We start from the raw sequence: 27903 nt of genomic DNA, 5'->3' as shown, positions 1-27903 counted from the left end.
CTGGATTACTGATTGAAATCAAAGTAAGAAAAGAAAAGAAAAAAAAGAAAAGAAAAGAGAGGGGGGCCTCTGCTTTTGTCCACGAGATGCAATTCTAGGGCTAGAATATAAACCAGAGCCACAAGAATGAGAGCAATTCCAGATCTTAAGACGAGAATTAACCTTGCAGAGCCCCTTGTACTACCACGATCAATGTCGATCTTCCAATATGGCGTCCCAAATGAGAATACGGAAGGGCCCTGCTCGCTGGACCGGACTCCTCGCCTCAATCCTCCCTCAAGCTCTCCTTTTCCTGGCGGTAAGCTCTCCTTGGGAAGTCGAATCTCGCTCGGTTGGTCTCCAGAATACGTGCCGCTTAGCTCAATCAGTTACGAAAGAAGGAAAACGTACTCGTCTCGTCCGAAGAAACGCAGCAAGAGCGGCATGACACTGAACAAGAGCGAGGAAGGAGAGGTGGGGCGCATTGAAAGTGGCGACTCATGTGTCGCGCCATCTGAAATGAAACGCCTTAAACATCGTTTGGTATTTGGCGTCAATTTGTTCTTAAGTTTTGTACCAAAATTTGCTCAATATTTGGCATCAATTTGGCGTTAGGTTTAGTCAACAAACTTTAACAGCAATTTGGTTGCCAATTTGTTATCAGGTAGTTGCTAAGCTTTGCTCGGTATTTGGCGTCAATTTGTTCTCAAGCTTTGTCACCAAAATTAGCTCAATATTTGGCATTAATTTGGTGTTAGGTTTTGTCAACTAATTTTAGCGGCAATTTGATGCCAATTTGTTATCAGGTACTACTAAGCTTTGCTCGATATTTGGTATCAATTTGGCGTCAATTGTGTACGCATGTTTTGATACGTATTTGCTAGCAGTTTGTCGACAACATTAATAAAACAAATTTTGATGCAAATTTGTACCATTTCTGAAACCAAAATTTGTAGCAAGTATTTGGCATTATTTGTTCGAACAGATTTGGCTATCTGGGATGTTAAAATTTCCAATTTCAACATAGTATAAAAAATTAAGATCGCCAACAGTTAAAATGTTGGCTCCAAAATCAAAAAAATAATAAATAATAAATAAATAAATATGAGCTCCATATTTGGCGGGAACATTTTAAATATATCATTCTAAAGGGTCTGGGGTCCGCCTGGACCCCGGGTGGCATTTAAGGGTAATATTAGTCGGATTTTATGCAGACTGACCCGTCAACCTGGTCAGAAAACGACACTTTAAAAAAGGTTTTCAAATTGTATCCAAATTAAAAGTTATTAACGATACAGCGGAAAGATGGCGTTAAGTTAATGGAGGATTACGTAAATTAATTACTAGAAACGAAGATCAAAAACAGTATTTATTACGAGTTGTAAAAGATTATCGCCGCCCGCTTCCCTGATTCGACAAAGAAAACCTTATTATTGCAATAAATATTATTAGGTAACGTTAGCCACAAAAAATTGATTGTTTTTAATAAAGACATGAATCTTTTAATTTTTGTTCTTCTTTTAGCTCTAAACATACTATTATAACTTTATAGCCCATACATAATTTTTCCAGCTGATCAAGCAATAAATGCAATAACTATTTATTTTTATTTTGTAGTTATTAATCAATTTACCTAATTGTTTAAATGAGACTTATAAGGTCTTAAACGATGCAGAAAAGCAAGACACACATGTTAAAAAAAGAAAAGTGCTTTAGGCCGATTTTTGTGGAAATACGCTTTAAGGTAGTTCGATGATGAAACAACTTTTGCCAAAAGTGATAGGTTTTATTTTTTATATCGAAAGAAGGAACTCTCCTGAATCGATTAAGCCTAGAAAAAAGATAATTTACCGTCCCGTTCTCAAGATATTAAATTTCAAAATTAAGTGGTTTTAATGATTTTAACATTGGTCTAATAGGAAAAGAGGTATAGTTTCCTATGAATAACACGAGTTTGCGAAAAATCTTTTGCCAAAAATGTCCGAACAATATATATCGATGGAAAGAGGACACTGTGAGAAAGCCTATAATTGAAGGTGAACACCATCCACCGTACAGTTTTTTTAAATTAATAATTAAAGTTGAAAACTAGTCAAGCGACGCGTTAACACACACTTTATTTTAATCTATTTCAGGCAAAATATTATTCTACAACGTAAAAATTACTTACTAATGGTCTTTTTACGTCGTTACGAAGCTTTTGCGATGCGTTATTCTATTTTTTTTTATCATCATATAAATAAAAAAATTATAAACATTGTTTTGACTTCGGCCATTCATCATCGAACTACTTAAAAACCAATGTTGATGGAAATAAACAGTTTAATACAAGAGAACTCAAATGTTTAAAAATCCGGGGGCACGGGTTCCCGTTATCCGATCGAGCTGAGCTTTGGCAGGGATTATTTTTCTGCGAATTGGAAACATTCTGGGGGTGCCGCAGAATAAATTTAAAAGTCGAAAAAATAAGGACCACCCTAATATATATATATACACATATACATAAAAAGTATATGTTTTACGCTGTTATATATTATTTATCATATAGGAGAGACCGGGGCTATGTGTCCCACCTTTACACTTTTTTCGAGTTTACTAAAAAACTAATAAAGATATTTGACTAAAATATTAATGTATAACCTTTCAACCTTGCTATTAAAAAAAAACATAATTAGAATCATTGATAGTTTAACATTTTTAAAGAGGCGAATTTTTTAAGTGAACAAGTCCAGCGTAGACAGATAGCCCTATATGCGGGGCTATCTGTCCACATAATAAAAAACACATTATTTATACTATATTAATTTTTATGTATTTCCTCCGGGGATCGGGAATGCCTTCTTTGCTCGCCAGGGAATTGTCGAAAGTCATCTGTGGCACAGCCGAAAGGAAAGAGTTGACAAAAAAATAAGTTGGCTGACGAAAAGCTCTCACATACGTAAGAAATCGATGATAGGTGATATTAATTATTTTTGTTCTGACGAGGCAAACTTGGTGGATTCTGACATTCCGAGGAAAAAAATTTCTTTTAACAACCCGGGGCCGAATGTTTGTCATGTTATTCTTTAGGCTAATAATTTCAAACAAGAATCTTCTTTAGATTCTCCTCAGCATGGTTGGTTTCGCAATCTAAGCACATACACAATCCCGGATGAAATTGTCTACCTGTTACAATTGGGTGAACGGTTCGGGGTTCCGATTAATGAATTTGAAATGCCTAAACTGATTACTGAGTCTATTGCACATAGAGGGTAACATTAACAAATGCCAAGAATCCATTCGAGGGGCGGTCAGAAACGAATCGGTATCTTTACTTAATAAAATCTCTAACAAAAAACTTATGGTTACTAAGAACGACAAATTGATTTTGGGATGGATTAATTCCACTAAAAAGTTTATTAAGGAACATCCAGAAATTCTATTTACAAGAGCTGATAAAGGCAGTGTCACGGTGGCTTTGGACAAGGTCGAATACGTAAGGAACATGGAGTTATCACTCTCGGATACTTCCTTCTACGAAGTAATTAAAAAAGATCCGGTAAAAAAACTTTCGAGTGAGTTACGCTCTCTAATAACAAGATGGAAGAATAAGGGATATATTGATCACTCCATGTACAAAAAACTTAATTGTACGGACGGCATCCTACCAAGAGCTTATGGATTGCCTAAAATACACAAGCCTGGCAATCCTCTCAGAATAATCGTGTCATCTATTAACAGCCCTTTGTATATGCTTGCCTGCTGTTTACATGAAATTTTGTCTAAAGGTGTTTCGGAATCTCCTAGCCATATTAAAAATAGCTACCATTTGATTAACAAATTTAAATGGTAAGCCGTTCGACTCTAATTGTACATTAATATCATGGATGTCGTTTCACTGTTTACCAATGTTCCAACAGACTTGGTGGTAGACAGTGTTACTAAAAGGTGGAGTGAGATTTCGAAACTCACAGACATTCCGTTTGATGAATTCATAATTGCAATCCGACTGATTCTTAACTCGACATATTTTTCGTTTAACAACAAATTCTACAAACAAATTTTTGGCAGTCCAATGGGCTCTCCCCTATCACCGATAGCGGCGGACATGGTCATGTGTGACCTAGAGCAGGTTGCAATCTCACAACTCAATTATGTTCCACAATTTTATTTTCGATATGTTGATGACATTGCAATGAATGCCCCATGTAATGAGATCGAGAATACATTGGAGATCTTTAATTCCTTGCATGAACGGTGCAATTTACGTGTGAAATCGGACGGGAGGGCAGACTTAATTTTTTGGATGTCACCATTGTAATAGAGGATGAGAGGATTATTTTCGACCATTTCCACAAACCTACTTACTCTGGCAGATATTTAAATTTCAATTCGAACCATCCCCTTTGTCACAAAAGAGGCGTATATATACGGTCTCACAGATAGATCATCTCTCTGTCCCACCCACAGTTTCATAAGAAAAATTTAGAAGATACGATTAACATATTACTTAATAATGGATATCCGCTTGGCTTCATTTTTTCTACGATCAGAAGAAGGATTAAATTCCTTGATCACAATACACAACCTAACAGTCAATCTGTTAAGACTTCTAATTTTACTATTCCGTATAAAATCTATTTCGGATGGCTTTACAACGTTAGCCAAAAAAATTAATTTCCGCCCGGCTTTCACGATTCCGTTCAAGTTGAACAAGTTTATCACGACGGGTAAGGATATATTAGAAAAATCGGCACACTGTGGAATAGTGTATAAGATAAGTTGTGTTGATTGTGAGGCCACTTATGTAGGGCAATCGAAAAGACAGCTTAAAACCAGGATTAAAGAGCATAAATCCGACATTATGAAGAGAAGCGGATCTCCTTCAGTCATTACCGAACATCGCCTCAAAACGGATCACAGATTAGATTGGGAAGGAGTAAAATCTTAGATAATGAACCTATATATAATAAACGTCTTATCTCTGAAATGCTGCATATTAAAAGACAGAGTGAGGGTCTTAATAAACATAGTGACACGGAATTATTGCCAGAGGCGTATCTCCCGATCCTTAACGCTCTCCCGCCGTGCTGATTCCCACCAAGGTTTCGTTCCCCTACCATATACGCAGTCCCCTCCACACGTTCCTCTCGATAATGCTCTGACTCTCGCATTTGACAATCTGACCGAACACAGCCGAACATGGGTCTCTCGAGGAGCGTTTCTACGGTTGAAGGTACTTAAGAATTGAGTGTATACGTTGAATTCAACTACAAATTAGATATTTCACTTCTAAGGATAAGGATTTTCAACCTCAGTCCCTCCTTACCAATGCAATGTGTGGACAAATTAGAGACGGATTTTTTCTCGATCGACTCAGGGAAGGCTCGTATTAATAACCAGACACGATGTTACGTCGACGAGCCGTTATCGGACGTGAGACGACAATTGTAATGACAATGTAAGCGAATGGCGTTTGAATTATTGTAAGGGGATATATAATCTGATTTTGTAAGCGAATGGCGTTTTTATTACTGTAAGGGGGTAGGTTTTAAATTTTAACGACTATTTATTACACTGAAGAAGGCCACAGTTATGGCCGAAACGTTGTGTCATTTTTCGAAATATATATACACGATAGCATAAACATCCTGCTGGTTCGCAAGCCCTTTGTTTGATTATTGTTAATTTTATACTTATTTATAATATTATTTATTATTAATATATAATACTGAAAAAACTGCCTACTCGTGGAGTCAGAGAAGTAGCAGGCACTTTGTGTAGATTTTTTGACAAGTTTCCTGCATAGAGCTGACTTTTCTTTATATACGGTGGCATCAAACTGATTTTGAGTCCGTTGCAAATCAATGTAATGAGTTTCTTTTGTCCCCTTAATTCTTTAATCTTTTTTTTTATTTGGAGCCTTTACTTTATCTTCGGCAGCGTTTGAAATAGAAAATACTCAATACTTTAAGACAAACTCATATATTCAACTTGACGTGTATTTTTATAATAAAAATTTGGTGACAATTCTTGAATCGCAGAATCAAGTAGTTGCTCATAGGTCACTTTTTACAGTAGCGAGTGAGAGCCTGAACATTTATTCCAAAGTCTAACGCTGTTGAAAAGATTCTCGCTCAATTTTTATTCTTTTAATCGCTCTAAATATAATTTTATTGGATATGTCTACCTTATCCGTCTTAAGGAAAGTCTTTCTTTTGTAGTTACGCACCATTATCTATTTATAAAAGAACAATTCGTCATTGAAGTGTGGACACATTGCCCCATCAAAAATAGGACAGATAGCCCCGACCACGTTTTTCAGTTTTTAACATGTTGCCAATTTTAGATAATGCGGAATTAAGATTTGACGTTTCTCACACCTGATAACTATTATATATATTAATTGATAATTTTATGAATTGCTTACTTTAATTTGAGTTAAACTACTGTCGCACAGCAAATTTTTCGAACGTCGAAAAATGTTAATAATTCTTTTCGCTTTTTAGGCCAGTCATATTAGACATCGAAACGTCCAATTAATCTTCCCAGGTTGCAACCACCATGAATCGCTTTGATTTGAGGTGTTATAGTGGGATTTATTTTGCTTCGCAAAATTAACGCGGAATAAAAAGTTATTAACAATATTATCAACAAAAAACGCGATTTTTTAAATTTTTTTCTCAAATATCTCGAAAACTAAGCAAAATAGGGTAACTAACTATACGTACCTTTTTTGTATAGAGCGTAAAATTATCTACAATAATGATCTGAACAACATTGATCGTCAAGTCAGTCGTTTAGCTTGCACGCGCCGTCAAAGTCCGAGACTCGGATCCTAAAAACCTTCAATTTCATCGTTTTCTTGATGTTGCGCCGGTGATTTTTTTCCGTCATTTAAAATGGAATTAAAAATCATCAAAAAATCACACATCATCTGAGAACTACAAAGAAACTTTTCATGGTGCAACCAATTTTTTAGAACCTTTTTCTTTAGTTTGTAGCTCTATGTAAGCAAAAAATTTTGATTTTTTTGGATTAGTCTTAGTTTTTCGCTATTTTCAGGCCTTAGAATTTATTTGAGACAAATTTTATCATATGCATCTTGTCGTGGACAAAATTTGCAACAAAAAAGGACCCTTGTATTTTTTTCGTACGACGAACGTTGATTTTTTTATTGACGCGCAAAGTTAAGCGTTATCTGACTGCGCAATATTGGATAACTTTGTGCGTCAATAAAAAAATCAGCGTTCATCGTACAAAAAAAAAACAAGGGTCCTTTTTTGTTGCAAATTTCGTCCACAACAAGATGCATACGATAAAATTCGTCTCAAATAAATTCTAAGGCCTGAAAACAGCGAAAAACTAAAACTATTCAAAAAAAATCAAATTTTTTTGCTTACATAGCTACAAACTAAAGAAAAAGGGTCTAAAAAATTGGTTGCACCATGAAAAGTATTCTTTGTAGTTATCAGATGATGTGTGATTTTTTGGTGATTTTTAATTCCATTTTAAATGACGGAAAAAATCACCGGCGCAACATCAAGAAAACGATGAAATTGAGGGTTTTTGGGATCCGAGTCTCGGACTTTGACGGCACGTGCAAGCTAAACGACTTACTTGACGATCAATGTTGTTCAGATCATTATTGTAGATAATTTTACGCTCTATACAAAAAGGTACGTATAGTTATATAGTTACCCTATTTTGCTTAGTTTTCGAGATATTTGAGAAAAAATTAAAAAAATCGCGTTTTTTGTTGATAATATTGTTAATAACTTTTTATTCCGTGATAATTTTGCGAAGCAAATAAATCCCACTTATAGCACCTCAAATTAAAGCGATTCATGGTGGTTGCAACCTGGGAAGATTAATTGGACAATTCGATGTGTAATATGACTGACCTATTTCATTTAACGTATATAGCGTCTGCAAAAGGCATCGCAAGAAAACAAACAACATTTAAATATCTTACGTAGGGAATTTTTCAATTACTTTGTTACAATGGTAGAGACATCTGTCTCTTAAAACTTGAGATAGCTGTGCTGTGGACATGCACATAGCCCCCCTAGACAGATAGCCTCGGTCTCCCCTATATAGAATATTTAAGAAATATTAAAAAATGTACAGAAGTAAATACGGAACGCATATCTTTATTTTATTTTAAAAATTTATTGAAGCAAAAACATTTTAGTAAACAGTTTATACGAATTATTTATTTAAATTGTTTGTTATTATCTAATAATTTTTGATAGTAATGAACTTGTCAATGACAAAAAATCTTCTATAGAGAGGCCATCGTCTAATCTGTCCCACGTGTTCACAAGAGCATTATAATCCATTTTTTATAATTCAACTATATCTTAATCTTGCTGCCTTTAAAGTCGTCAGATCTCGACGAGTTGTCGCCTGCAATTCTCCTAATTTTTCTGTAAATAAGAAATTAAAGCAAATGGTATATATAATAATATTTTACGTAATAATTATGAATATATATACATATATAGTTACTCCTCACAATTTATATTAATGTACAAAACTTACTTATAAACATCCATGGGTCATGGTTATCTGTAAATTTATGATTTAATGTCCTGTGGTATCGTTCTATTAAATTATTTGTTCGTTTAAGCTTCCGATACATTGAAAATCGGGTTAGTACTACTCGTTTTATCCAAAAACGGTCGTAATAGCGAAAATAACGTTGGGATCGACGTCTCATATAGCGACATGTCTAATTTAATATTATGAAAAGCTGTCACAATATCTTTTTCAGGTAATAACGCCAAAGCCATTAGCTTTGTAAGTATTTCCTCTGATTGCTTCGAATTTGCTTTCTTTTTTCCTATGAACTTTTTAATATTTTTACATAACGCCTATAAAATATTATAAAGATTTAAATAAATAATTAAAAATATTTAATATATGACTTGTTATTGTATGCATAGGTAATATTTTTAATATATACGTTAAAATATTATGCATACAATAATAAAGATTGAGAGAGAGAGAAAGAGAGAGAGAGAGAATTTATACCTGTGAATAATGAAAATAACATCCTTTTACTTCAGCGGATATGATAAGACCGTTAAAAAAGCTTTTTGAAGAGCAAATTCAAAATCGGTCATTACTGTTCGTGGACGCAATGACGGTGCTAATTTATTGAATATATATTCTAATATTGGTTTATAATCTGTATATTTCCTTCGTTCCATGATAACCCACGCAAAAGGTATTCCCTAGAATAGAAAAATATGTAAAAAGAAATAATAATTTCTATGTTTAGAATCATTGTTACAACTTTTTAAATAGATATTATATTAATAAATTTTAAATAACTTACATGATTAAATTTTCAAGCCATTAATGTAAAAAATTGTCGTGTTTTATTAACAGTTGTATTTTTATTTTTATTTTCTAATAAAATAGAAGCAGTTTTAAACGTAGCGTCAGTAAATATTTCTTTAGTAGTGCCCGTTTTGCATAAAGTCCAAATAAATAAAGCTCGATCAAATATTACCAAATGCGTTTTGCTACGATCTTCGGATTTTACAGTTTTAATACTTAGAAAATATTTTTTGTTATACTTCATTAAGTGTTTCCATTCTTTACTTTTTAACGTTTGCGAAATCTCGCAATGATACAGGACATACAAGTCTTACATGTTTTCTGCATCGTCCCGATAAAAACAGTCACGTCACATCCACGTCGAATCCATGTAATTTACGTGGACTACGTGGATGCAGATTTATCCACAAACTATCCACATGGATGCAACGTTCTTTTCTCATCACTACATCGAAGTCTATTATCTCCGAAATATCAATGTAGATTCTCTGTGGATATATCTATTAAGAAATATGTACAGGGAATTTTTATTGACATTTCGAGGATAAAAGACTTCGATGTAGTGATGAAAAAAAAAACGTTGCATCCATGTGGATAGTTTGTGGATAAATCTGCATCCACGTAATTTCTATTAAAGATTATAATTAATCAAAGTGATATAAAGATTATAATTAATGAAAGTATTATTATACTGCGTTTATGCGCTAACTGGATGAGGTCCCGATCATTATTTATTAGGGATGCCATGAGAAAGGTTTCCTTATTTTTGTCTAGTGAGGCCCTTGTAAGGATTTGATAAGAATGTTTTAACTTTATAAATATACTTTTTTCATAAATATATTTACGAACACGAAATTTCATAATGAGCCGGCACTGGTTTCTGACATTCACCCGAGATTAAGAAATATTATATCATATATCCAATTCAAAATTTTATTACTCTTTTTAAACTGAATTTGTTTCTTAAGATGATTTTTGAAAAATTATACAGGGTGTCACTGAATGTTTGGTACTTTTCTCATATTTAGATAGAGCGAGCCAAACTGAGTCGAAAAGTCATGTACCATTTTGCAATTTTCGCGATAGTTGATGAGTTATTAATGATTAAAAATCGCCGTATTGGCCCGGCCCACCGCCTAATCCAAGCGCGCGGCGAGATGCGGCCGCCCCGCGGTCGGCGCGCGGGCAGTTGTTTACTACAAGCGGCGATGATTACGCACGAGCGGCGCGTAACGCCGGGCCCCCGTCCTGAGCGATGATAGTTTCTCGCCTTTTTTAAATAGAAATAAAATTTTCTAACATAGAAAAATTTTTTATGCGTACGTATGTACATACGTGTGTACATGCATACACAGGGAAATATCAATTGTACTGCTTAAAAAAGCGATTACTCAATTTACTTTTTTTCTTTTAGTAAGTAACGGTTGTCTTTAAGAAAGAATATTTTCTTGATAATAGTCTTAAAATGTACAAATTTTAGAAAAAGTCTTTATCATGTACTCGAAAGAAGGATTTATACTCCTTCAAAGAACATAATAAAATTTTATGAAAGAAAAGTCAAAATAATAAATAAAGTAATATGAGGACCCTCGAGATTAAAATAGGAGAAGTCAAGGCTATGAGGGTCAGAGGCAGATCACAGTGCGTAATATCAGAAATAACTGATTTATTCGTCGTTTTGATACATTACATCGATCCGTACGTTTCGGCTCAGTTTTGAGCCATCTTCAGCGGCAGTTACAGAAATTAAGTTACACGTTCTCCGTACCGTATGGTGAGTTTACCGATTCAAAGTATCAGAAACATAGACCAATTGATCCATATCTGTAAATTTGTTCAATTAATGTTGAGATATTAAAAAGATTCCTTAGGAAACTCACCATTCGGTCTGAAAAACGTGGAATACAGAGCCATGTACATAATGAATACTCTCTGCGAGAAGACTTGACGATCTTGTCGACACGACACACAATGATATGAAAGGTCTTGCAAGAAGAGGCATGTCGTATAAGGTCAACACACCGGCGAGGATTATAACAAAGCACGATTTGACACTGTCACAATATTGCATGTATACCAATAGTAAAACCCCGATTTACCAACGACCAAAATTCATGAGCATGGATTACAATTTGCTCAAAACCGTGACATATGCATGATGCAAAAAATCCGTGTCATTTTGAGACGGTGTCAAATCGTGCTTTGTTATAATCCTCGCCGGTCGGTGTGTTGACCTACGACATGCCTCTTCTTGCAAGACCTTTCATATCATTGTGTGTCGTGTCGACAAGATCGTCAAGTCTTCTCGCAGAGAGTATTCATTATGTACATGGCTCTGTATTCCACGTTTTTCAGACCGAATGGTGAGTTTCCTAAGGAATCTTTTTAATATCTCAACATTAATTGAACAAATTTACAGATATGGATCAATTGGTCTATGTTTCTGATACTTTGAATCGGTAAACTCACCATACGGTACGGAGAACGTGTAACTTAATTTCTGTAACTGCCGCTGAAGATGGCTCAAAACTGAGCCGAAACGTACGGATCGATGTAATGTATCAAAACGACGAATAAATCAGTTATTTCTGATATTACGCACTGTGATCTGCCTCTGACCCTCATAGCCTTGACTTCTCCTATTTTAATCTCGAGGGTCCTCATATTACTTTATTTATTATTTTGACTTTTCTTTCATAAAATTTTATTATGTTCTTTGAAGGAGTATAAATTCTTCTTTCGAGTACATGATAAAGACTCTTTCTAAAATTTGTACATTTTAAGACTATTATCAAGAAAATATTCTTTCTTAAAGACAACCGTTACTTACTAAAAGAAAAAAAGTAAATTGAGTAATCGCTTTTTTAAGCAGTACAATTGATATTTCCCTGTGTATGCATGTACACACGTATGTACATACGTACGCACAAAAAATTTTTCTATGTTAGAAAATTTTATTTCTATTTAAAAAAGGCGAGAAACTATCATCGCTCAGGACGGGGGCCCGGCGTTACGCGCCGCTCGTGCGTAATCATCGCCGCTTGTAGTAAACAACTGCCCGCGCGCCGACCGCGGGGCGGCCGCATCTCACCGCGCGCTTGGATTTGGCGGTGGGCGGGCCAATACGGCGATTTTTAATCATTAATAACTCATCAACTATCGCGAAAATTGCAAAATGGTACATGACTTTTCGACTCAGTTTGGCTCGCTCTATCTAAATATGAGAAAAGTACCAAACATTCAGTGACACCTTTGCGCTGTTATGACATATGTAGACTATATATAACGCTTACATCAAATTAAGAAGTAGTCTACCACGTAAGGCAGCAGGCTCACGATGCAGAGGTCCCGAGGTCCCGAGTTCGAATCCCACCAAGGTAAGTGTGTTTTTCAAATACGAGAAAATATTTATAATCATAGACTGCATCTTAAGAAACAAATTTAGTTAAAAAATAGTAATAAAATTTCGAAATAAATAATTTTTTTTATGTCGGGTGAATAATTATTCAGTGAAACATGTCACTCTTTTCAGAGTTGAAGAATCACTCCAAGTAAAGAATGAATAACTCACTTTTTCGAAAAGTGAAATTTCACTCTAATTAGACTGGCAGTATTTTCATTATTCCTAAGAGTGAAATCTCACTCTTTTGGAGTGAGATTCCATTCCAAAAAATTTAGAGAGAAAGCTCGTGGATTTCACGTCAAATCGATGATCTCATCCACGTGGACTACAGTACCGTTCTTGAGCGGATTGTCCACTCGAATGTCCACGTGGATTCCACGATGCTGATCCACGTAGCAATAACGTGGATTTCACGTACTGTTTTTATCGGGGTACCATTGATCTTTTTACGCTTTGAAAAAGTACTAAAGGAGATACAATTTTATATCTAAAAATGTATCTAAATTGTATTAGAAAAGAGCGTTTAATAAAAAAAAATAATTTAATTATATTAAAAGATGTAAAAAAACTTGTGTGTGTGTGTGTGTGTGTGTGTGTGTGTGTGTGTGTGTGTGTGTGTGTGTGTGTGTGCGTGTGCGTGTGTGTGTGCGCTATGCACTTACTCCTTGCTCACATCATCATATACATCTTTTATATTTCGGAAATCGTTCTGAACGTTGTGTTTTAAAGTTTTTTTGAATAACCGTATATCTTTTGCATGGTTATCAGCTGGATGATCGTGTCTCTTTGTTTGTCGAAATCTATTATTTTTAAATTTTCCTCGTCCACCATATCCTTTCCTTTTCTCTTTACATGACAGATATCTATATTTAATGATTAAAAAACGAATTACACATTTTAAATTTTTTTTGAAGGTCGAATAATGCAATATTAAAGTAAAACGAAATGTTATACATACATGGTGGTTGCTCGTTTTCTATGATAAATTTTTTCGCAAACGAACGAATATTCATTAAATTCATGTCCACTCACAAGAAAACCTCGCGAACTCGAAAATTCTGATTTTAATAAAACTTCCCACACATAGGAGGGATAAAATGATGAATTTAGAAATTTTTTGCCCGAAAGTGGTTTTAAGGGGTGAAACCACCCCTCATATGTAGAGCGGCTTTTACTTTTCTCGATATATCTAAAAAAATATTTAAGATTTCAAAAAATGTTTCTTATAACAGTTGTATGGTAAAAACATATCTCTATTTAACCACATTAATAAAATTTTGAAAAAATTTTTTTTTCTAATTTTTAGTCAAAATTTTGTTTAAAAAATTATTTTTAAAAAATATTATATTAATGTTGTTGAATAAAGATTTTATTATTAAACTGTTATAAGAAACATTTTTTGAAATCTTAAATATTGTTTTAGATATATCGAGAAAAATAAAAGCCGCTCTACATATAAGGGGTGGTTTCACCCCTTAAAACCATTTTCGGGCAAAAAATTTCTAAATTTATCATTTTATCCCTCCTATGTGTGGAAAGTTTTATTAAAATCAGAATTTTCGAGTTTGCGAGGTTTCCTTGTGAGTGGATATGAATTTAATGAATATTCGTTCGTTTGCGAAAAAATTTATCATGGAAAACGAGCAACCACCATGTATGTATAACATTTTGTTTTACTTTAATATTGCATTATTCGATCTTCAAAAAAAATTTTAAATGTGTAATTCGTTTTTTAATCATTAAATATAGATATCTGTCATGTAAAGAGAAAAGGAAAGGATGTGGTGGACGAGGAAAGTTAAAAAATAATAGATTTCGACAAACAAAGAGACACGATCATCCAGCTGATAACCATGCAAAAGATATACGGTTATTCAAAAAAACTTTAAAACACAACGTTCAGAACGATTTCCGAAATATAAAAGATGTATATGATGATGTGAGCAAGGAGTAAGTGCATAGCGCACACACACACGCACACGCACACACACACACACACACACACACATTTCCTTTTCTTTTTGTCTTGTTTTATCGCGATGCGAGGGAGAGGTAAAGGCCGAGGAAGAGGCAGAGGCAGAGGCAGAGGAAAAGGCGGAGCTGGTGAAGAAAAAAATATATCGGGCATCAACATATATATTATTACCAAAAATAATCTTCAATAAATAATAAAGTAACAATTAATAGCTATATTTTATTTATGCATAGCTCTCTCTACTCCTAAATCCTTTCCTTCCTGAATTAGTGTTTATAAAGATTTATTTCATTTTATTTATAATTTTTACATTTATAAATAAATAAATATATATATTTGTTTAATATGCATATATATATATATATATATATATATATATATAGGACATTCCATGTCAACCGGAACAGCGCCGTGTCCAAAATTTGAGAGGGTTTAAAAATTTTTTTCAGGGTGCAAAATTTATGTAAACATATAAGCTTTCGAATACCGAGTGCGCATTTGAAAAAATTCAAAATGGCGGCCTTAGTATGGCGCCTAGAATACAGAGTCACATAATAAAAAGTTATAACTTAAAATTTGTAATTGAAAAAAATATGGTCATATTCTGCGTCAAATTTGAAGTATAAATGCCCTCTTGCAATTTTTCAATATAACGCATCCTTTTCGAGATAAAAATTCATTAATATCGAAGTGCTGATTAAACTTGGAAGACACGTAACTTGTGCACGTGATAGTAGGTTTTGGGGTCACTGAAAACAAATCTGATATGATGAATAATATGAAAATTCAAAACGGCGGAGTCATAATGTGTGTGTGCACGTGCACACACATGCAGACGCACGACGCACGCACGCACACACACACACACACACACACACACACACACACACACACACACACACACACACACACACACACACACACACACACACACACACACACACACACACACACACACACACACACACACACACACGCACACACACACACACACACACACACACACACACACACACACACACATTCTGACTCCGCCGTTTTGAATTTTCATATTATTCATTATATCAGATTTGTCTTCAGTGACCCCAAAATCTACTATCACGTGCACAAGTTACGTGTCTTCCAAGTTTAATCAGCACTTCGATATTAATGAATTTTTATCTCGAAAAGGATGCGTTATATCGAAAAATTGCAAGAGGGCATTTATACTTCAAATTTGACGCAGAATATGACCATATTTTTTTCAATTACAAATTTTAAGTTATAACTTTTTATTATGTGACTCTCTGCATTCTAGGCGCCATACTAAGGCCGCCATTTTGAATTTTTTTAAATGCGCACTCGGTATTCGAAAGCTTATATGTTTACATAAATTTTGCACCCTGGAAAAAATTTTTAAACCCTCTCAAATTTTGGACACGGCGCTGTTCCGGTTGACATGGAATGTCCCATATATATATATATATGCATATTTAAAAGTTATAAATATAAAAATTGTAAATATGATTAAATAAATATTTATAAATATGACGTAGCGCATCGTCGATTTGCCAACTCGAGACTTGGCAGTCGGCGAGGCACGAGACACGATACCCGAAATGCGTGGTGATGCGTGCGTGGCATCGTGGCAATGTCGCATAGCCGGCGCGTACCGCCGCGGCCAGAGCATATCCCCTCATCCAGCTGGGTAGTTCGGACACGAACCACCAAATACCGACAATATCGAAAAGTGGATGTATACATAGCACGGACATGAACCAAATTCATCGACAGTATCGAAAAGTGGATGTGATTCGTAGTTCCAATTCCTGAAAGTGGATGTGTGGCGCTACTGTACGGCCTAGCAAAAGCGTCCCAAGAAAATCGCCGTCATTGCGCCTCTCATCCTTCTCTCTGCTACGGTCAACGTGACGCTACAAATGCTTCGAAGCATTCCTCTTCTCTTTTCTTTCAATGAAGAAAGAAGGAGAAGAAGAACGCTCCAAAGCATTTGTAGCGTCACGTTGACCGTAGCCTATGTAATATGTGTGATGTACTTATCTTAAGGTGGGTATACACCTAGCGAACGAACACCGAACGAACAGCGAATTCGGTAAATGTATACGCCAAAGCGAACGCGAATAGGAGTCCTATTCGCGTTCGCTTTGGCGTATACATTTACCGAATTCGCTGTTCGTTCGGTGTTCGTTCGCTAGGTGTATACCCACCTTTACGTCCATGTTCGCAACTGAACTCTCTGCAGACTCTGCACATTTCATCTCTTTCTCTCCGCCTAATTATACATATATATATATATATATATATATCCTCATATCGGAACGCAGAAGGTGCGCCGTGCGACTACGAAGAGCGTACTCGAGAATCGGACTTGCGATTGTGTCTGATTCCAAAAACGTTGTAGTACACACGTGCGTTACAACAGAGGCTGCGTTCGCTTTGGACACTTTCGTGCTGAAAGCATCCAAAGCACTCCATCTTTTTTCAACATGTAATGAGCAATAAAGATAGACTGACGCTTCCGGCACGAAAGCGTCCAAAGCGAACGCAGCCAGAGTCCAAACTAAAAATTCGGTTTTTGGATTCAATTTTGGCCAGTTTCGGCGAAAAATCGGAGTTTTGGTTGGGTTTTGGTTTCGGCCGAAATTGAAAAGAAATTTCGGAGATGTAGCCGAAATTATTTATTTTTCACAGATTTTCCAAAGACTTGTTTAAAAAATATTTTTATTTTATGTTTAAAAATTTTGTTATTATTGAAATAATATGATTGTGATACTACAGATAATATATATTAGCATACTACAGATTTGTAATAATTAATAGGATGTATTATTGTAATAGTAGGACCCAACTGGCCAAAATTTTCTCCTTTATAATATCTCACAACGTTTCGGCCACCATCTGGCCCTTTTCAAGTGAGGAATATAACAATAACTATTGCCGGCACTCCACGCATATACATCCTATGTCGCCTAATATAATTCCCAAAATACATCATGCTTCATAAAGAAGTTTTATGCGTCGACATATACATTCTAATTTAATATAAATAATGCTTTTAAAAATTAACTTTTAATTTAATTCAAGTTAATTTAATTTTAAAGCAACTTTTAACTGACAATGAGTTAGTTTTTTGTTTATGCAACTTTTAATGTAACTAAATTAATTTTATAAGCCATAACTATAACTTTAACTTAACTTAAGTTAAAAAACAAATTAACTTACCCAATACTGAGTATATATATATGTGCGAGTAAATATGTTATACGAATCTGGCTTTTCTAGGATTCCCATGAAAGTTTCGATTTCCGATTTCGGTTTCGGCCAAAATTGAAAAAGATTTTTTCGGTCGGACTTTAATACAGATATGCAAAAGTTAAAAAAAGAAAAAAGAGAAAAAAAAAAGATCCTTGACCCCGACGTGATTTGAACACGCAACCTTCTGATCTGGAGTCAGACGCGCTACCGTTGCGCCACGGAGTCACATGAAAGAGGCAATCGAATTGCGCACACTTCAGGCCACTAAACTCGACAGCGTGCCTGAAACGTTCACAGTTCACGCGCGCACTTTCTCTCTCTTTTTTTCTCCCTTTCTCTCCACTCGATAAATTAATCAGATAAATTTTACATTCCTTTTCCGCTTTCTTTGTTTCTGTGGAAAACATCACAAACTCGAAGCGAAACAACAGAAGAGAAAGTATGTATGTATGTATGTATGTATGTATGTATGTATGTATGTATGTATGTACAGAACAGCCATACGTATCGTACGGTATTAAACGGACGAATTCGTTTTGCCGCCATTTTGCTCGTTTGACTCGGCGTCTTCGCGCCCCGCTGCCCTCGGACGATTTCGCCAACAATCTCGACGTCGCGACGTCGCGAAGTCGTGAGTCGTGAGGATTCGAGGACACACACAACTCCGCGGCGATCTGGGGCATCGTCCACATCGGGTGAGTTCCGCGCGCGACCGGCAACCGTCGTACGGCTCGAGTTCGATCGTTCGTTTCCGTTGGTCGAACGGGTTTTTGAATCCGCAGCGCGACGCGAATGGTGGGCGCTGGAAACGCCGAGACGCGTCGGTGATTCCGATCTCTCGCTCGGCTGCTATCGTTCGCTGTCGTTCGATCTGGTTCGATTGTATTATTCCCGCGCCCGTGACCCGCGACCCGCGACGCGACAACGTCGTTCACGCGGTGGTGAAACGTGATCGAGAGCGATTCCGGGGAGGAGAGATTTGCGAGTTGGGATTTGGCGATTGTCAGCAATTGTGTTGACGAACTTCGCGCGGGAAAGATCGGCGGGCGAATGTGGGCGCGACCAGGCGCGACGGTGCCGCGTAGCGAGACAGGACGATTCTTTTAACGACGTGTTTCACGTGCTCCCGAATGAACACGCGTTGACAATTTCGTACGATAGACCCCGGGTCGGGCCAACCGGCGATGTTGTCGGTCAGCTAACCTCGAAACGCAACGCGTGTGCAACGTATGTACAACCGCGGCAGTAGAAGCGGCTTCGGATGGCGAGCGACTCCCAGGCGAGAAGGAGCATCCCCGGCGAGGTCGACATGGAAGCCGACGCGCGGGACACGGGGTATGACACGGACGAGGAGGGCGGTGTGAGGGTGGACGACGAGATATACATCCCTCCACCTCTGAAGAATTTCAACGAGGTCGACGAGACCGGATCCAGGCTCATGATCACTAAGATTGTCAACGAAAACTTCAAGAGCTATGCCGGCACACACGTGATCGGGCCTTTTCAAAAGGTAAACATCTCGGCGTTTGTGCCTCGAAGCTGATTTCTTGAGCTGGTTTCTTTTCTTTCAGAGCTTCTCGGCGATAGTGGGCCCCAATGGCAGCGGCAAGAGCAATGTGATAGACTCCATGCTGTTTGTTTTCGGCTATCGTGCCAGCAAGATCAGGTCGAAGAAGATATCTGTCCTGATACACAATTCTAGCGAGCATCCTAAGTTGAATAGCTGCACTGTCTCCATACATTTCCAAAGAATTATTGATAAGGTAGCGATAATGACAATTTGCACATTAATATATAAGTACAAGTACGACAGTTCCATTAATAAGCTAATTAACTTTTAATCAAATTAATTTTAAGTCTGGTGAAGACTATGATGTCGTTCCTGACAGCGAGTTTGTCATATCAAGGACAGCGTTTAAGGACAGTTCATCATATTATGAGCTTAATAAGAAGAAAGTACAATTTAAAGAGATTGCCAAGCTCTTGAGGTTTCATGGAGTCGATTTGGATCACAACCGTTTTTTGATATTGCAGGTAAAATCACAGAATATTTCATTATAGGTAGAACCAAGGAATAGATTTAACTTTGAAAAGTTAAATGTTTGTATGAACATACAATACAACTTATTGAATTTTGTTTTTAAGTATTTTTTATAATGTCATTTTTTGAAAAATTTTTGTGATAAAACAAGTTTTATGTAGCTATTTTCCTAGGTTAATATAACCAATTCTATACAGATTTGTGGACTATTTTCTATACACATTTAGTATTTTACAAGTTTCCCTATTCTTTTTTCGTAAGAATTAACAAAATATCTACAAAAGTTCATTATTAAACTATTTAAATTATACAGGGTGTTTTGTTTTAATTTCCCTAGGCAAACATCTCGGAAAATATGGAAGATACGAAAAAAACGGTTCTTGAGTGATCTTTTTAATGTGATCGATGTTTTCTTAAATGGAATCCCCCAGTTTTTATTGCATATTTTTGTAGCCCTTGTCGAGACGTTTTTAAAACACTGTAATACAAATCTCAGGAAATTCTTAACGAAAGAGAGCTTTATTATAGTGTTGAAAACGTCTCGACAAGGACTACAAAAATATGCAATAGAAAAAGGGGGATTCCATTTAAGAAAACATTGATCACATTGACTTGGTATTGAAAAGATCACTCAAGATCAAGTCCATAATTTCATTAAATGTCTCCTTTGATATCTTACAATTTTTGTCTCAAACCTTTTTCCGTATCTTCCATATTTGCTGAGATATTTGCCAGGGGAAATTTGTAAAACGAAACACCCTGTATATTCAAAATTAATATAACATTTGTCATGTTAATGTAACACTATATTTATTAAATTTCAATTTTATATGAGCGACAAAAAATAGCATGGAAAACGGTTTTTATAGGGTGAAGTAGAGCAAATTGCATTGATGAAACCTAAGGGCCAACACGAAAACGATACTGGAATGTTAGAATTTCTAGAGGATATTATTGGCACATCTCGCTATAAAGAACCTTTAGAGAAATTAGCGAATAAGGTTGAAGAATTAACAGAACTTAAGGTAGAGAAGCTACATCGTCTCAGAGTCGTGCAAAAGGAGAAAGAGGCCCTGGAGGAGCCTATGCAAGAGGCAGTGCAGTACTTGAAGACAGAGAATGCAATAATCAGATTGCAGCATCAGCTTTATCATTGCAAAAGGTGAGTTAAATACAAAAATGTTTTTATATTATTTGATTTATTTGTGGAGTAAGTATTACGGCAGCTCAGATAATTATTGAAAATCATGAAATATTTCTGTCAGATCTGAGGCAACAAAGGAACTCACTGAGTGCGAAGAGAAAAACAATGGTCTTGACAAGGAACAAGCCACATTGATGGTCGAGATGAATAATGTTCGCAAACAAAAGGAAGAAAAAATCAAGATTATCAAAGAGAAGAGTAAGAAGTGGGACGCTCTGCAACGGCAGAAAGACGAAACTACGGCGAGGTTTGACGAAGTGCGTAAAAAGGATGAATTACTGCACGCCGAATTGGTTGAAACAAATAAGCGACGAAAAGCCAACATGGCGTCTACCAAGACGGTAATCTTTTACTTTATCTTATTATCTTAACAAAATAATATTGAATCTACATACAAATTATAAATATTAGAGTTTTTTGTTTATATTAAATTACACGTTTGGCAATTGCAATGATGACAGGAGAAAAGCAGGCTGGAGGAACTACTGAAGGTACCAGAGAAAAATACAAAAGACATCGAAGAATGCGAGCGTCTAATCGCGACGTATACGGCTAACAAAGAAAAGGAAGAGACCTCGTTGGCGACCTTGATGGCAAATCTGCGGGAAAAGACAGAACCATTGCTGAATGAACGATCCAAATTGGAGAAAGAGCTGATATCTCTTAGGAAAAACGTGGATCAGGCGAAAGCGGCATACGATATTGCACAGTCTGAGCTGGAACTTTATATATCGGTGGAGAAAGTTGAGAAGGAGAAATTAGAAAATCTCCGGGAGTCTTTAGAAAGAACTGCGAGTACTCTCAAAGAGCGACAAAAGCAGCTAGCATTGTTCGAGACGAAGATCCCGGCAACCGAACGCAGTTTGAAGCAAGCGCAGAGTGAACTGGATGAGGCAAAAGCACTCGAGGTTGAAAAGGCCACGCAGCTGCAGAAACTGCGAATCGCTTTTGAAGAGCAGCGTTCTGCCATGCAGGCCAGCAAGTCGCGGAATCGCGTTCTGGATTCATTAATGAGAGAAAAGCGTGAGGGACGGATACCTGGCATATTTGGGAGATTGGTGAGTGTCGCAGAAACTTCTCGAAGCGTGGGATAATAAAATAGAGTTGCATTTGTTATTAAGGGGATCCTATAGCGGCAGTGCACTTTATGCATAAAGTGCACACTTTAACTCGTATTTTATTTATTATAAATTTTTAAGAGCAAAAATGCAAAATTGGGCTGTTTCGGGAACTACATATGAGCTTACTGATTAAAAATATCCTAAATGGAATAAGATTCATTCGATATTTTGGCTAAATATTTCTAATTTGTAATTAAATTACGAATACGTAATTAAATTACGAATACGTAATTGAATTAGAAGTATTTAGCCAAAATATCGAATGAATCTTATTCCATTTAGGATATTTTTAATCAGTAAGCTCATATGTAGTTCCCGAAACAGCCCGATTTTGCATTTTTGCTCTTAAAAATTTATAATAAATAAAATACGAGTTAAAGTGTGCACTTAGTGCATAAAGTGCACTGCCGCTATAGGATCCCCTTAAGGGGATCCTGCAGTGACAGACGAACTTCCTCGATGTCGATAATGTCAACCTTTCTAATTTTGTTTTCCCTATATCTGTCTTTGTCTAACGAAATGACATCTGTCCTTGTTTGATTGCTCGCCATCTCTTGCAAGATTCGACAACTACTGTTGCTGCTCTTCTTGTCAGTCTGCATCCGTATTTGCAGTACTAAAATAAAATTCACATTTTTCTTTTATTGTACGCATTGAATCTTACTTCTACTTGCACGATATTATTCCTACATGTTTTCCTAAGGCTAGGAGACAAACATTATGTATGTATAAACTGCAGAATTTTTGTTTTAACCAAATATTGTCGTCAGGTGACAGCTGTATGTGCCCAAATAAGTAACATTTTTAATTTTTTGGTGTTTTTTTATATAAAATCGCGTTTGTTAGCCTAGATTTTTGTGCGTACTTTAATTCTGTAAAAGATTTTTGCAATTCTATAAAGCCAATTAAAAGATTTATGTGAAAACGATAATGTCGGTAAATCATACGGCTGCAGGATCCCCTTAAGGCCGGTATTCATAGTCGGTTCTTATTTCAAAACTGTCTTAAGTAATGTCTTAAGATGCTAATGCCCGATCTACAATAGCTGTAGTAAGCTGTAGTAAGCCTCAAGATGTAAGAAATTGACCAATCACAGTCGATTATTCTTCTCACATTCGCCTGTAATTGGTCAATTTCTTACATCTTGAGGCTTACTACAGCTATTGTAGATCGGGCATAATACGGCTCTGTGATTGGTCCATGACATCTTAAGATTGTACTTAAGACAATCTTAAATATAAGATCTGACTATGAATACCGGCCTAAGACAAACTCTCCAGTAGATTTCTTAAAATAGCATTTTGCATGAATTTCTTTTTATATAGGGTGACTTGGGCGCCATTGATGCCAAATACGATGTTGCTGTGTCGACGGCATGCGGTCCACTGGACGACATCGTTGTGGACACAGTATCCACGGCACAGGCGTGCATCACTTATCTGCGGCAACATAACATAGGACGTGCCACATTTATAGTTCTGGAGAAACAGCAGCGATTTCAGGATAAAATCAGTCAGAAGATCCAAACACCAGAGAATGTACATCGACTGTTCGATTTGATTAAAGTGGAGGATGAGCGGGTGCTGTTGGCATTCTATTATGGTCTGCAAAACACTCTGGTAGCGCAGAATTTGGATCAGGCAACACGTATCGCCTACGGCAGAACGCGTTATCGCGTGGTGACGTTGAAGGGCGAATTGATTGAGCTGGCGGGCACGATGAGCGGTGGTGGGCGCTCGTATCGAGGTCGGATGGGCCAGACGGTGGTGAGGAACGAGCCGTCAAACGCTGATATCGAAAATCTGCAGTCGCAGCTGGATACTGTGTTTGAAGAGTGCAATAAGCTGAGAATGAAGCAGCAGCCGCTTGAACAACAAATCCATGTGCTGTCGACCGGCTTGAGGGATATGAAGGTCAACAGGCAGAAATTTGGTATCGAGGTACAGACGCTGAGCGAGCAGGAGCCATCGTTGCGAGCACAGCTGAAGGTGCAGGAAAAGACTGCCGCTAATTCGGTGTCGGACCCGAAGAAGGTTGCGCAATTGCAGAAAGCGGTGGACGCGGCGAAATTGCATCTGGACAAAGTCGAGAAGAGCTCCGCTTCGGTAGAAAAGGAAGTAGAATATATCAATAGGAAGATAGATGAGATCTCCGGCAGTCGGGTGCGAGATCAGCAGGCGAAAATTGCGCAGCTGAACAAATCGATAGACAAAGCAAAGGCAGAGATATACCGGCTGCAGGTAGCTATTAAGACTGCTGAGAGAAACGTGAAAAAGACAGAGAAGCACATAGAAACGCTAGAGAGCGATGTGCATACCTGCGAGCAGAGACTGAGGGACATTCAGAAGGAAAAGTCTGAGCTCGAGGAACATGCTAAAGCAATTCTGGATGAATTGAAGGAAATTAACGAAGCGCTAGTAGAGCGGGACGACGCTACAGCATCTTTAAAAGATGAATTGAACGAACTGCAGGCGAGCGAGAACAAGCTGAAAGCGGTGAAGATCGACCTAGATCAGAAATTGCACGAGAGTAGGAAGCTTTTAAAGGCGCTCGAGCAAATAATTCCCGACTACAACCGGAAAATAGCGCATTTAAAATTACGTGAGATTCCTCACGAGGCTCTGGAGCCACTTAATGATCTGACGGAGGAGCAGATCGATCAGTTGGACGCGAAGATGGTGACGCAGAATTTGCAGAAGGCTAAGAAGAGGTTACCTGAGCAAATACCCAACATGCAAATCATCGCGGACTATCAGGAGAAAGATGCCCTGTACATGAGCCGTGCCGCTGATCTGGAGGAGACCACGTCAGAACGTAATAAGATGCGCGAGATTTACGAGAGAGCTCGGCGACGTAGGATCCATGAATTCCTGGACGGTTTCAGCCTAATCACTACCAAACTGAAGGAGATGTACCAGATGATCACGCTGGGCGGCGATGCGGAGCTGGAGCTAGTGGACTCGTTGGATCCGTTAAGCGAGGGTATCGTATTCAGCGTGCGTCCGCCTAAGAAGTCGTGGAAGAGCATCGACAAACTCAGCGGCGGTGAGAAGACCCTGAGCTCGTTGGCGCTGGTCTTCGCCCTCCACCATTACAAACCCACGCCGCTGTATTTCATGGACGAGATTGATGCGGCGCTCGACTTTAAAAACGTCTCCATCGTCGGTAACTATATAAAAGAACGCACGAAAAACGCGCAGTTTATCGTCATTTCACTGCGCTCGAACATGTTCGAGCTGGCCGACTCTCTGGTGGGCATCTACAAGACGTTTAACTGCTCCAAAACTGTGACTCTACAACTGGCCCGTTATTATGAAAACAATGGTATCGCGCCTCCCACGCAGCTCACCTCCAAGACCTACGCGTCCCAGGCCTCGCAGAAATCGCGATTGCCCTTGACGCAACGCACTCAGACGAGCTCGCGCAAGGAAAACACCGCGCCCGCGAAGAATAATAAGGAGAAAGGGTCATCCTTGAACGGCGAAGAGACGTCGCCCGCGAAGAACAATAATGCGAAAGGGGCGTCATTGAGTGGGAAAGAGACGACACCCGCGAAGAAAAATCACTCAAAGGAAACTCCATTAGATGAGGATACAAACGCGAAAAATAATGCAACGACGACACCGAACGGGAAGCGATTAAAAGTCGATCGACTAGGGTGAGTATTGAAGTCATTATTTCTTAAGATTCCAGATTTCTCACTGTAACCATATTGCATTACGAGAGGCGAAAAATTACATAATTTTCTAAATTGCATTATATTTACGAAATAAATTTGTTTTTTGTACACTGAGAAAAAAAAATCGTTGATTCAAAGAAATATTATTTGATTCAACTAAATGCAGCGGTCACGGGCTGTCAAGCTAACATTTGTTAATTCAACAAATATTACATAAAATAAAATAAAATATTTCTTGATATTACTCACGTATATTTGATTTAAATATATTAATATTTACATTAAACAAATCACACCAACTAAACGAGTTTAGTCAAATTAACAACATTTTTTTCTCAGTGTATACATGATAAATATGGCGGAAGCTGTTTTTAATCTTTCATTGAATAAGATACTGAACAATTACTGAATTACTGATCTTGATAAAGATTATTTTATTTTTTATTACTTAATAAATTGAATTAGTAAATAAAGAATATGTTTTTTTACAATAAAGAGATTAGATATTAGTTATCTTGAGTCAACACGTGAAGTAATTCCTTTCTTGATCGGCTCTTCTTTGCTTTATTTCAAACCGTCCAATTGCATACTATATTTATTTGCGACTGTTAATGCGAAACTTGTAACGCCTAGAGATACGTAAGCTAAAGCAAAATGAAAGAAACAATTCAAAGATATTAAATTGAAAGAAGGTCTTCTATTGCATTATAATATAATAACTTAAAAAATAAGTATCTTGCGCTAAAATTGCTAATTGTTGCAGTCTTCCGGAATTAGGAGTATGCCCGACGCCGCAGCAATCGCCAACTCGACGTTCCGCTAGGATCGTGAGAAAAAGCACGGAAAGAGAAGAGAATGGGATTAACAAGGAACCTGCTAGGAAAAAACAAAAGTCGAAGTGACCGTGTGATGCGGCGTTTCCAGAATCAAAAAACGGCACGTGCGAAACGATTGCGCGAAACTTGTTATTAGAAACTAGTATAAATACCTATTATAAGTTAATAATATAAATGCCATTACTGTTATCTTTTTGCACAGTAAATTGCAGCTTAAGGTGCGACTTTATTTCTCATTTCCGTAACTATTTAGTATTGGCCGAGAGTGTGAGACAACTAACTTACTATGTGGAAAGTTATCGTAATGGTATTACAGATAAAATAGATAAATAATAACAGAAATAATAGTCGATATAATTCTATCTCTTTGTAAATTTAATGTTACACACGCAAGTTTTCAGTTCTCTCACGATTCAAGGTTTTTTATAACATGTAAATGTAAAATATTGAGAACAATGCTTGTGTGTAGCGGAATAGAATACAGGATTTGCTCCTTTTATCTGTATTTTCTGTATTTTCTTGCGTTTTACATTTTTTTTCTTTCTAGCCTTAATACTAAAATATGCATACGTATTTTGTTCTGAATACAGATAGTGTAACTTAGTTCAGTTAAGAGGAGCGGATCCATAAGTGCAAAATGCAGCAATATTTTTATACGTTTGTACATGTCGACAGAAATTATATTAAAATATGATTCCTATTGAAACAAGAACTGGAATACTTTACACGCCTAATTTTATTGTCTATCGCATAATCCTGTCACGTTGATCTTTATTTACTCTTGTCATAATTATTCCTCATAATTAGGAAATGCATTTTTAGTTGTAAGGATCATTGCGCATGCTTGCCGAGTTTCGGGCGTTCGGACGTCCACCTCAAGTGGTCACGATTACGTTAGCATCACATGAAAGAGTGGTGCGCTTAAAAACCCGGAAAAGTGTCTCAAGGCTAGTTGCGCGCGTTTGCCTCGCCGCGAAATGACCTGGATCCTTCAGGTTTGTTTTGTACTTTCCTGAGCAGTGTTTCTCCCAAGAAGGATTCAAGTCGCGATATTAGACAATATCAGATAAATCACCTGTTGAA

General features: G+C 37.0%; 1 protein-coding gene, 1 long non-coding RNA gene and 1 other non-coding gene across 3 annotated transcripts; 1 reads left to right on the top strand and 2 right to left on the bottom strand.

Annotated features, from left to right (window-relative positions):
* Nucleotides 1-8030: 8030 nt before the first annotated feature.
* LOC139784154 (uncharacterized) lies at nucleotides 8031-9092 on the bottom strand. Its single transcript, XR_011721488.1, has 3 exons — nucleotides 8995-9092; nucleotides 8503-8834; nucleotides 8031-8387 (listed from the first exon to the last, which is right to left on the bottom strand). It is a non-coding gene; the product is annotated as an uncharacterized lncRNA (long non-coding RNA).
* Nucleotides 9093-18092: 9000 nt separating this feature from the next.
* On the bottom strand, nucleotides 18093-18164 carry Trnaw-cca (transfer RNA tryptophan (anticodon CCA)). Its single transcript has one exon. It is a non-coding gene; the product is annotated as a tRNA-Trp (tRNA).
* Nucleotides 18165-18398: 234 nt separating this feature from the next.
* On the top strand, nucleotides 18399-27532 carry Glu (structural maintenance of chromosomes 4-like protein gluon). Its single transcript, XM_071723314.1, has 8 exons — nucleotides 18399-19449; nucleotides 19511-19702; nucleotides 19797-19973; nucleotides 20850-21142; nucleotides 21246-21525; nucleotides 21646-22242; nucleotides 23631-25963; nucleotides 26748-27532. Exons 1-8 carry the CDS (start codon nucleotides 19201-19203, stop codon nucleotides 26884-26886), a joined length of 4260 nt encoding a protein of 1419 aa, XP_071579415.1. The 5' UTR covers nucleotides 18399-19200; the 3' UTR covers nucleotides 26887-27532.
* Nucleotides 27533-27903: the final 371 nt, after the last annotated feature.

The sequence above is a fragment of the Temnothorax nylanderi genome, unplaced genomic scaffold (assembly GCF_030848795.1).
Source record: "Temnothorax nylanderi isolate EJ_2023f unplaced genomic scaffold, tnyl_v1.0 TNYL_tig0591_pilon, whole genome shotgun sequence".
NCBI lineage: Eukaryota > Metazoa > Arthropoda > Insecta > Hymenoptera > Formicidae > Temnothorax > Temnothorax nylanderi.
Note: the sequence above shows the minus strand (reverse complement) of the source record. Positions and strands in the feature narration are given on the sequence as shown.

Excerpts from the sequence above, each read along its gene's own strand:
- Glu (XM_071723314.1), top strand. The coding sequence starts at position 19,201 with ATGGCGAGCGACTCCCAGGCGAGAAGGAGCATCCCCGGCGAGGTCGAC. Across the intron at positions 21,143-21,245 it reads CAGCTTTATCATTGCAAAAG|ATCTGAGGCAACAAAGGAAC; the intron begins GTGAGTTAAATA and ends TATTTCTGTCAG. Across the intron at positions 22,243-23,630 it reads CTGGCATATTTGGGAGATTG|GGTGACTTGGGCGCCATTGA; the intron begins GTGAGTGTCGCA and ends CTTTTTATATAG.